This window comes from Gracilinanus agilis, chromosome 2, assembly GCF_016433145.1.
Source record: "Gracilinanus agilis isolate LMUSP501 chromosome 2, AgileGrace, whole genome shotgun sequence".
In the NCBI taxonomy this organism is placed as follows: Eukaryota; Metazoa; Chordata; class Mammalia; order Didelphimorphia; family Didelphidae; genus Gracilinanus; species Gracilinanus agilis.
Genome location: NC_058131.1, coordinates 236,716,055 through 236,728,077, shown reverse-complemented (window position 1 = coordinate 236,728,077; position 12,023 = coordinate 236,716,055). Strand labels below are relative to the sequence as shown.

The 12,023-nt window shown below is 35.3% G+C and overlaps 1 protein-coding gene across 1 annotated transcript in view; it reads left to right on the top strand.

Moving 5' to 3' along the window:
• CCDC25 (coiled-coil domain containing 25) overlaps positions 1-12,023 on the top strand; it is a 41,705-nt gene that overhangs the window by 19,206 nt on the left and 10,476 nt on the right. The window contains exons 3-7 of the mRNA XM_044663773.1: positions 2,136-2,175; positions 6,646-6,697; positions 7,147-7,222; positions 9,896-9,999; positions 10,870-11,072. Of these exons, the coding sequence (XP_044519708.1) occupies positions 2,136-2,175; positions 6,646-6,697; positions 7,147-7,222; positions 9,896-9,999; positions 10,870-11,072 (475 nt within the window). The remainder of the gene's footprint in view (positions 1-2,135; positions 2,176-6,645; positions 6,698-7,146; positions 7,223-9,895; positions 10,000-10,869; positions 11,073-12,023) is intronic.

Below are 12,023 nucleotides of genomic sequence, written 5' to 3'. Positions count from 1 at the left end.
CTAGATTCTTGACCTTTTGTTTCTCCAGATTTTTTTCATTATTTTTTTAGCTATATAAAGTAAATCTTTGGTAGTTTGACTCGTATAGCTCCGAGTATTAGTGTCATTCTTATATTGGTTTAGTCTTCCAGTGAGCAGTTAAAATTTTTTCAGTGACTGAGATCTGTCTTTATTTCTGTAAAGTCTTATAGTTGTTGTCATGTAGATTCCTTGTATATCTTGGTAGTTAAATCCCAAGTATCTTAACATTCTATAATTGTTTTAAGAGGTAACTTGATTGTTTATAGAGATAGACTACTTACTGGGCTATCTCTGGCAGACCTGAGTTAAAATTTGCCCTCAGACAACACTTCCTAGCTATGTGATCTTGGGCAAGTCACTTAACTTCTGTTGCCCTAATTCATTAGAGATGGAAATAGCAAACTATTCTAGTGTCTTTGCCAAGAAAACCCCATTGGCAGTATTGGCATAATACAGTTGCTGAGGTCATGAAAAGTTGGGCACAACTCAGTGACTAGACAACAATAGCAACTTGTTATAAATGTAATTTTCCTTTTAATTTCTTTCTGCTAAATTTCATTGGTAATTGTATAGAAGTGTTGTTGATTTATATTTATTTTATATTCTGCTATTTCACTGAAGTTACTAATTTATTTCAGGTAATTTTTAAACTAAATCTAGGTTTCTTTAAGCCATTATCTGCAAAAAGCAAAAGAGAATTACTTCTTTTTCAGGTGTGATGGTTTTTACAGATATGTGTGCCTACCTACAAACACATTTCTTATGCTTCAGTCTTAACCTTATAATTTATTATAGTTGGTTTTACAGAGCAGGAACTGCTAATTATCCATGTTATAATAATGCTAAATTCTTTATCTGCAATTAGGAAGTGACTATTCTAAATGGATATGGAGAATATTGGAAGGAACATGAACTGGACATTGATAACGACATTTCGCTGTTTATAAAACTTTTCTTAAAAGGCTAAGGGAATGTATTGCTGTAAATTCTCAGGAATCATAAGCCTTTTTACCTACTAATATCTTTAAACTTAAGTAAAAATATAATAAGTAAATGAATGAATGAATGAATGAATAAGGCATTTATTAAGCACTTCTTTGTGAAAAGCACTGTACCTAAGAGCTGGGGAATACAAATAGAAAAGAAGTAGAAGATAGTCTGTGTTCTCAAGGAGCTCACATTTCTAATGTGAGAGACAACACATGGAAAGTTTTAGCTGCAATTCTGATGGAAAAGTCCCACAATCCTTAGGGTGAAGAGGAAAGTAGATGAAAATACCTTTTCTTTAATGTCTTTTTTCACTGATAAAATATTAGTTTCTATGTTGAGCCATTTGACAGTGCCAAGGACTTTATTGGCAAGAATTTTCTTTTCTAAATCTTAAGTAGCTGTAGTTGTAGCATCTCTAGGAACAATTGTCAGTCTGCATTTCCACAGGACTTGCTTCCTAAGATGATAGCAAGGGTCATGAGGCCAGAAGGACTGCTGTTCCCAAGGCTTTTGGCATCAGAGTCCTGGGCAGTCATCATCAAGGTTCAAGGGGAGATTGTCTCTCAAGGTGACGGTGGTGGGTTTTATAATTATAAAAAAAGAATCTTAACCATTTTCTCATCTTTTTAAAAAAATAAATCATTCATTAACATAATTAAAATTTTAACTCAAATGGTTTTAAAGCAGCAAAGTAACTTGAAGACATACACTTCTCTTTGTCTTGGAACTTTGACTATTGTGCATCCTAGCATTCAGCACACTTTTATGGAGAACCTATTATCTTCAAGGCTCCATTTTAAATACTGAAGCCTATAAAAAGATGAGTATGTCATATAGTATCTGTCTTCAAGGAGCTTTCAATTAAATGCATTTCCTTTTGAGTTAGCTTACTAATTTCTTGTTGAACTATGGAGACTACTAATAACTCATTACCACTTAATGAATACTGTTGGGTTCAGTAATTTTCTACTACTGTTGCTCCTTAAAGTGTCTGAAGTTTAAAAAAAAAAAAAGATCTAAGTGGTTTTTGTTTGTTTGTTTTTGTATTTATAAACCCTGGCCAATCTTAGGTGGCAGCTGGTTACTAGAATATGTTTCTTATCCTTCTCTTGTATTTCCTTCAGATGAAGATCTAATAAAATATGGCTGGCCAGAAGATATTTGGTAAGTAATTCTCTTTGCTCTCTATGGAATATCATTCCTTTACTATGGAAAAGAGTCTATCTAACTTAAGACTCTCATGATCAAAAGAGAAGACTCAGACTTAAGCTCAGATTTGAGATGACTCAACTTTTCAGAAACTGAGAATAAGGCCAGAATCTCATGTTCTCATTTAAATAGATTAAATTATAAATAGCTGGCTGTGCTTTGGTAGCTTTCAGCTTTGCTACCATTTCCCAAGACAGGGATTCTTCTTCTGGTACTGTACAGCTATGGCAAGTCATCACAACAACATTTGTCTTGTTGCCTGGAAAATCCACATTTTAGAGTTTTGAAGTCCGAAGCTATCCCCTTAGATGAAGAAGTCTGGGTTAAAATTTCCTTTTTAATTAAATTTTTAAAAAAGCTCTTTTTCCAATGTTAGGCACCTGGTACTTCTGTCAAGTTAATATTTGTTTTCTATACCCAGAGGTATCTATTATTTCTTGAGATATAAGATATACTGACAGGTATACCAAGAAGGGTAATTTACTATAGCCCTTTGATTCAGAAGGGTGGAATTCAAATCCAGGTCTCCCTACTCCCAAGTGTAGCACTTCAGAAATTGGTATAATGTGGTTATTAGGGTTTTGGTTATGGAAGTGGAGTCAATATGATACGAGTTAGGGCACCAAACAAGTGAATTCTTCCAGTATTCCCTTCCAAACAACTTTAAAATAGCATACCAAATTGAATTCTGGAGTGATAGCCAACAAAAGGTCAGAGTGAGACATTTTTCTAGCCCAAAATAACTTAAAAAGTCAGTAGGAAAAAAATCTGTAACATTGAACTAAAGTTATCCTGAAGTATATGCAGCAGTAGCACTGGCAGGTGGGTCTTGGAGGAGGGAACAATGGCAATAAGCAGCTTTGGGAGCTGTCAGCCCAGAGAGAGTATGAGTTTGGGATAACTGGTCAGAAAGAGACTACAGGGCCTCAGGCCAGGTGCCAGTTGGCAACTCTTCTGGTTATACACAGTGTTGGGTTGCAGTTCTAGGGCAGAGAGGAGTCCTGTGCATTGGTCAGAAGACATGGTTACAATTTCAGGGCAAAGAGGAACATTAGTGCTTGGAAGCAAAAGCCCTTCCAAGGTAAAAACCAGAGCACAGACCAGGAGAGCAGTGACCAACACCTGTCCCTGGATGATATCACCTTGGAAGCAGACTTGCATACTCCTCTGAACTAGCAGTGTGAAAAAAGCCTGGAACTTCTGACAGTGCTTCTCTACCCTCAGAGCAGAGCTCAACTTTAACATAAAGTTCAAAGTCAGGAAATAAACTGGAAAAATGAACAAATACCCAAAAAAGAACCTGATCATAAAAACCAACTATGGTGATGAGAAAGATCAAGACACAAACTGACAAGAACAATGTGAAAACAACTTATAAACATTGGTTCAGTGAGGGAAGAATATATATTGAATGTAGGCAGGGAAGGGGATAAGAGAAAGAGGGAAGGCATATTAGGGGAGACAGTGGTTAGAGTCAAAACAGAATTTTGAGGAGGGACAGTAGAAAGAGAAAGATAAATAGATGAAAATAGGAAAGAGGGAAATAAACAGTTAATAATCATAACTGTGAATGGGAATGAACTCACCCATTAAACAGAAGTGGATAGTAGAATAGATTCAAAACCAGGATCCTGGGACAGTTAAGTAGTAGAATGGATAGAGTGTTCAGGCCTGGAGTTCAGAGGACTTGGAGTCAAATCTGGCCTCAGATAATTCCTAGCCTTTTAACTCTGGGTAAAAATCACTTAACCCTGATTGTCTAGACCTTGCCTGTCTTCTGTTTTAGAACTGATACTATGAGAGAAGGTAAGGTTTTTTTTTTTTTTTTTAATGCCACCAGAATCCAAAAATATGTTGTTTATTGGAAACACTTGAAACAGAAACACAAAGAGTTAAAATAAGGGGCCAGAGCAGAATCTGTTATGTTTCAGCTAAAGTAAAAAAGGCCAGGGATAGCCATCATGATTTCAAGTGAGAGTAGACCTAATTAAAAAAGATGATCAGGGAAACTACGTTTTGCTAGAGACAACAAAGTAATAAAAATTTTATTGTTTCTGTAATAAAGTCTTCATTAAATAGATAGGGATCTGAGTGAAATTTGTAAAAATAAGCCATTCTTTTTTTTTTTTTAAACCCTTACCTTCAGTCTTAGAATCAATACTATGTATTGGTTCCAAGGCAGAAGAGTGGTAAAGACTAGACATTGAGGGTTAAGTGTCTTGCCCAGGGTCACACAGCTGGGAAATGTCTGAGGCCAGATTTGAAACTAGGACCTCTTGTCTCTAGACCTGGCTCTAAACCTACTGAGCCAGCCAACTGCCCCCTAGAGCATTTTTTAACATGGCTATAGAGAACTTTGATTTCTTTTTCTGAAAACTGCTATTTCATAGCCTTTCATCATTTATGAAGAATGGCTTATTTTGGGAGGCTTTGGGGTGGCTCAGTGGATTGAGAGCCAGACCTAGAGACGGGAGGTCCTAGATTCAAATCTGGTCTCAGACACTTCCCAGCTTTGTGACCCTGGGAAAGTCACTTAACCCCCATTACCTAGCCCTTACTGATCTAATGCCTTGGAACCAATACACAGCATTGATTCTAAGATGGAAGATAAGGGTTTTTTAAAAATGCTCTAAATCACTATTGGTTAGAAAAATGCTAATTAAAACAGTTCTGAAGTACCCCCTCATATCTATTGGGTTGAGTAACATGACAGTAAAGAAAAATAAATACTGGAAATGTGGAAAATGGATACACTAATGCACTACTGATGGAATTGTGAGCTAGTCCAACCACTTTGGAGAACAATTTGGAACTAAACCCAAAGGGCTATAAAACTATGTAGATATTTTTACTCAACAATACCACTTCGTTTCTGTATTCCAAAGAATTCAAAGGAAAAGGATTTATTTGTACAAAAATGATTAGATCAACTCTTTGTGTGGCAAAGAATTGGAAATTGAGGGGATACCCATCAGTTGGGGAGTGTCTAAACAAGTTGTATTATATGATTGTGATGGAATACTATAAAGAAATGATGAGGGGAATGATTTCAGAAAAACATGAGCTCCATATGAATTGATATGCTAATGAAGTGAGTAGAACCAGGAGTTGTTATACACATTTAACAGCAATATTGTAATGATAACCTATTATTAGAGTCTTAGCTACTCTGATCAATACAATTATCCAAGATAGTTTGAAGGACTTATGATGAAAAATGTTATTTATCTGAAGTGAGAGCTCAAGAACTCTTGAGTACAAACTGAAGAATAATTTCACTTTATTTTTCTTGCCTTTTTTTAGAAAACATGGCTAATATGGGAGTATATTTTGCATGATTTTACATGTATAAGTGATATCATTTCTTGCCTTCTCATTGAGTAGGAAAGGTGCTGGAGGGAGGGAGAGAATTTAGAACTCAAATTTTTGAAAAAGAGTGTTAAATACTATTTGAAAAATAAAAACTAACCCCCCCCCCCAAAAAAAGGGCAGAGTTATAAACAGGAAAGAAAAAGCCCCTTTTTGTGGTAGAGAATAGTTTATAGTAGTAATTAGGGATCAATGTCTGGACCATGAAAGGGAAGTACACAGTGAAATTTCTAAATTGATGTAGATAATACTTAGTTTTCTTCATTTGTGAATTGTTATGAAGAATGTTTATAAATGAGAAAAGTTCATGCTACCTTCTGTGAATAGGCTGAAAAGTAGTTGACGAACTCCTTTGGGAAGAATATGATAAAATGAGAGTTCCTGAGAGATGAATAATGACCCACTAGAAGGAACTTGGTATCATTATAAACTCTTTACTCAGGAGTTGTGCTGCTTCTTGGATGTCAAATATCTGTAAGAATGGTACTGGAATTATAGCTGTGTAATCTCATTTTGTAAAAAATCATGGAGTATCTGCCCCTTGGAACACGGCCTGTGTTTTAGAATATTATTGCTTCTTAGGAAAGACAGGAGGTTCTTCAGTTTGGAAAAATAAAATGAAAAAGGGATATAATTAGAATCAGCAAATGGTTGGCTGTAGATACTGATATGATTTCAGAATCTGGTGGTGCTGAAACTTGAAATAGAGAACAATAAATCTTTATTTCATGGAAAAGTTAACATGTGAAACTCATTATCCCCAAGAGATACATATAGCCTGGAGAAATAAAAAGGTTGATGAATGAAACTTTAGGTAAATTAGTGAATTCTGTAACTAATAGATTACTTAAAAAAGGGCAGTGGAACAATATATACTTGGGACATAAGGATAATGTTTTGGAAGCTATGTTGAAGAACTTGGGCTACTTCTTCTATTATGGTTTTGCAGTGTCTACTCAGTTTTATCTTCCACTACACCAGCTAGTCTTTCTGTCCTCATAACTTATGCTGGTCCTAAGCCTTCTGTTAAATAAAAATGATTTTCCTCTTTTGTAGGTTTCACGTGGACAAACTATCTTCAGCTCATGTGTATCTTCGGCTACACAAGGTAGTTGGAGCCAATTCCTTTTAAAAAATATGTTTTTAATCCAATGGAAAGAGTCCTTAGTTTGGAGTCAAGAGGTCTGAATCCTGTTTCTGACACTTTACAGGACCTCAGTTTCCTTATCTGTAAAATGAGGGAATTGGTGTAGAAGACCTAAAGTTCTTTCTACTTCCAAATCTATGATTTTATGATCTTTTTCCAATGAGAAACATCACATGTTATTCATATTTTTGCAGTTAATTTACTTAAAATAATATACTAATTACTAAAAGTGGAGATAATAAGAATATAAACTTCCTTTGGCTCTTGCCAAATTTGTTTTTTTGTGCTGTGCTATACAATTAGAATTATCCTCTCATTGAAATAGCACCTAGTAGGGTACCCTTGTACGTGCTTAGATTTTGATCTACATTAAAATCAAATCATTCACTTAGGTTATGCTTATGTTTCAGGGGGAAAGGATAGAAGACATTCCAAAGGAAGTGCTGATGGACTGTGCACACCTTGTGAAGGCTAATAGTATTCAAGGTAATCTTTGCTTGAGGCATTTTCAGAATTTGTAGTGTCTGTGTCTTAAGTATCCTAAAATGTTTCTCTTTCTTTTTAAAATACACAATGATGGAGCATGCCTTTTTTAGTTTACCCTTTATATCAGATGGTGGCTTTGCTACATGAAAAGCATTTGTGGGTTTTTTTCTTATAAAACAGGATGTTTTTTCATTTCCCTGTCTTAATTTGTTCTTTATTTTTCTTGCCTTCAATGTTAGATTACCTTAGGTTCTTTAAAGTCTGCCTCTAAAAAGTTTTTGTACAGTAAGTTAATTTTATCAGCTCAATATGAGAAACATTTATTTATAGATTTGTCATTTGGTCATCAGATTTATTACTTTCTTTTCCTTGCCCCTTTAAAGCTTATGAACTCCCTTCCCCCCTTTCTTTTGAGTTACGGGGAAGTGGATCAGTTTATGTCATGCATTGCTTTGTCAGGGCATGATATGTTCTAGCTATGGCCTCTTGACAATTTAGGAGGTGAAGAAAAGGGTTTCAGGCAAATGTATTTCTGAGATTAACTGGCCATGAAGAAGTAAAGCAGGAGTTGAGTAGAGAATTGAGAATTGATTATTAGATATGAGAGAGACCTAGATGGAACAGATATTAAGTTTAATATGGAGTTGCCTTAGGAGTTTTTGAGAGAGTAAAAGCAAAATTTGGTGTGGGCAGGGAATATGGCTTGGGTTGGAAATAGGGATTGGAGAGAAGAGAGGGTATATAGCCAGTGTCAGAGAATGGTATTAGGTTCTACAGATGGATTTATCTATCTCTCACAACTCCTTTTGTTTTATTTAGGAGTTCTCATCAAGAGATACTTTTCTTCTTAGTAGAAGAAATGAGGACTTTACGATGATAGTCTTTCTGCTGAAAGAGACCTGGAATATACAGCCTACATTTTCTTTGTTGTTGATTTTCAGTTATGTCTGATTCTTCGTGACCCTATTTAGAATTTTCTTGGTAAAGATACTGGAATGGTTTGCCATTTCCTTTTCTAGCTCATTTTACAGATGAGGAAACTTGAGACAAATGGGGTTTGTGACTTGCCCAGCCAGGGTCAGGCCAGATTTGAATTCAGGAAGATGAGCCTTCCTGACTTCAGGTCTGGCACTGTATTCACTGCATCACTTAGGCCCTTTTTCTACATTTTCTAGTACAATCTATATTTCAAAAAAAGAAAGTATAATTTTAAATAAGATTTTATGTGAGGATTTTTTTCTAAAGGTCATGTAGTCTTGGCTTTTTTTATAGATGAGAAAATCATGGCTATAAGATCCTAAGAGACTTTCCAGACTTATAAATCTGGTGGCTAGAAGTCAGATGTTCCTTTTAAAAAATACTGTACTGTCTTATTCTTAATTGCTTTGTAAAGCCCCTAGTTTTCTGTTTTCCATATTGGCAAATTCCCTTTTTTGTTTTAGGGCACTTAGCTTTTCATAGATAAGAAGCAGGATTCTAATGAAATTTGCCAATTTAAAGAATCTTTCTCATTCCCTTAACTTTTATTCTCATTTCTCTTCCTCCTTTTCATATTCACTGACTGAAATTGTGATTGGTAAAAGTTATGGAAATTCTGTGTTCCTTCTAGTCCTCTGCAGTCTTTTATCGCCTTTTCCTTGGTTCCAGAATCTAGAGAAAAGGAAAGGAAAACCCTTCATACCCAACTCCTCCCCCTACCATTGTATGGAACCCCTAACTCAGGTTTCTAACACACTGAATCCCTTTTTTATTCCCTTCTTTTTTTATACCTCCCTTTTCTCCCTTCCTGTTGGAAACAGTGTGACAGAGTCAAAGCAGTGCTTATGAGCTAGCATTGGCAATAAAAATTCATAACTAGGATAATTTTTAATCAAAACCTTTCATTTATAGAGGACCAGACTGAAGCCCAGAGAAGTTAGGTGCCATGTTCACATTTGCTTAGATTGTTAATGAACATCTCACCCCCTTAGCATGTCTCCTCCTGCAGAGGCAGAGTCATCACCCAAGACTCTTCTATTTCTCACTCCAGCGACCCATAGACTTCCATGTTCTACTCTCCTGCAGCCCCTCAAACTGCTGCCATTCTTTTTCCTGATGCTCTCCAAGACTTTTGCACTGGAAGGATTTGGGAATTTGCTCTTCATTTTCTTTTCCCTCTGGTTGTAGTGTTTTTTTTGTTTGTTTGTTTTTTTCCCAAAAAGAAAAGGAAAGTAGAATATCTTTTCTGAGAACTCTACTTCATGGAGTTTTTAGTACTTCAGAACTGGCTAGCATGGGGTTACAAAAGTATATCATAAGGTTAGAATAGGTAAGGACTTAAGAGGTAACTCTTTGTCCAACTTCATCATTTTACACACAAAGAAACCTGAGGACCAGAGAGGTTTATTTGCCTAAGGTCACATAGAATAGAAGCAAGACCAAAGTCCAGGTTTTTTTATTTCTTGTCCCGGTGCTATTTCTGCTATTCTACATTGGTTTGTGTGTTAATGCATCAGTTACCATGTTTTGTGAGTAATAAAAAAACCCAAATGACAATATTTTGTTAATTTGATGATATTTAGTTTAATTGTGACTAGCTTTGTTTTTGTTGACTTTTGATTGTTGATGGGACGTTTGAGGGGAAAAGTATCACCTAGTCTTCTCTTGCTTTACGTGAAACGTTTTTCTTGTCAGGCTGCAAGATGAACAATGTTAATGTGGTATATACACCATGGTCTAACCTGAAGAAAACAGCAGACATGGATGTGGGACAGATAGGATTTCACAGGCAAAAGGATGTAAGTACTTCTTATCCATGTTTAGAAGGAAATGGGTTTTTGTATAAATACAGTACAGGTATCTCTTCCATGATAGGGGGAGTTAGGGGCATAGCACCCTTGTGATATGATAAATCTTAGTAAAGCTTTTTGCCCCTTCCTCTACCAGAGAAAAAGTCTGAATTTTTTCTTTTTCTTTTACAAGGTGTTTATAGTACCTTATTATAAAACTTGGGTTATATATTAGTCAGTATATCAATATTATACAATGCAATACATATCTTTTATTTATTTTATTATAAAGAGATTTTATTTTACCAATTACATGTAATAACAAATTTCCACCTAAGTTTTCTGAAATTATAAGATTCAAATTGTCTCTTTTCCTCCCTTCCCTCCCCCTTCCAGGAGCTGGGAAGCAATTTGAACCGAATTATACGTGTAAACACATTTCCATATTGATCATTTTTTGACAGTGAATAATCATATAAAACCAAACCCAAAAATAAAAACCCAAATAAATTAAAGGGAAAAGTCATATGCTTTGATCTATATTCCAACTCTAACAGTTCTTTCTCTGGAGATGGATAGTATTCTTTGTCATAAGTCTCTCAGAATTGTCCTGGATCATTGTATTGCTTAGAGTAGCTAAATCATATATGATCATTCCACAATATTGCTGTTACTTTAGAATAATGTTTTGAGGATTATGTTTAAAAAAAGAAAATAACTGGAACTGACCCCATATACAGTAACTGATGACTCTCTGAATGGCTTCCTTGACGTTTCCTTTGTCTCCTCTCCCTCAGCCACCTTTAAACAGGAGAATACTTTATTCCAAAGAATAAAAGAGTTTTCTCTTATCCCCCTCCCCAATTTCCCCTCACAAAGGTGAAAATTGTAACAGTAGAGAAGAAAGTAAATGAGATTCTGAACCGATTAGAAAAGACCAAAATGGAGCGGTTTCCAGACCTAGCAGCAGAGAAGGAATGCCGAGACCGAGAGGAAAGGAATGAGAAGAAAGCCCAGATCCAAGAAATGAAGAGGAAAGAGAAAGAAGAATTGAAGAAGAAGAAGGAAATGGATGAACTTAGGTGAGTTGGAACTGTGAGGCTGACTTCAGAGATTGTTTTACAGTTTTCTCCATTATAAAATAAAGGGATTAGACTAGATCTCTGTTGTCCAACTGAAATAGAAATAGACAAAACTTTAAATTAACATTATCAGTGCTGTGTTGAATTTTTTTATTTTTATTTTGTCAAACATTTGCCAGTAACATTTTAATCTGCTTCTGGACTGTTGGGTACAAATTTGACCCTCCTCTAGATGATTTCTTATATACCTTTTAGCCCTTCCCTGACTTCCTTCTCAGATGAATTTCTGATGCCCTGGTGTTGACCCTAAACCTTAAAGATCCTTACAGTTGGTTGTTGTTGTTTTAGGGTTTTGTTTTTCCCCCTCTTTTTTTCTTGTGTCACTTGAAGCAGGAAGATAATATATAGCTCTGCAGTAGTGGTTCATGACAGCTCCATGCTTTCCAGCTCTAGATATAGTGTCTTGATTAGTATTTCATATTCATCTTTGACTTCTAGTTCATTTCCCAGTCTTTGTTTTAGGTTCTTTATTTTCTTCAATCTTTAATTTTCCTTTTCATAGCCTTTAAAGATAACCTCACTTAAAAGATGGGGTCTTCCATTTGTTCTTACTACTTGAATTATATTTTATAACTAACCCTATGTTTTCTTCTATTTCCAGAGATAAACGAGCTACTCTTCTATAAATTAACATCATTTTTTTTTTTTTTTCTATTTACTCTAGGACAATTCTTAGCTTATTTTGTGTTGTGGACCCTTTTAGTAATCTGATGAAACCTATGGACTCCTTCCCAGAATAATGTTTTTAAATGTAAAATTGCAATGGAAACTAGCTATATTAAAACACCATTATCAAAATATTGCTTTAGAAATTAATGGATTCTTCTCTGGTAAAGAATCTCTGCTCTAGGATATTACTTCAGCAATAAAATCTCTTCTTCCTAAGTCTTC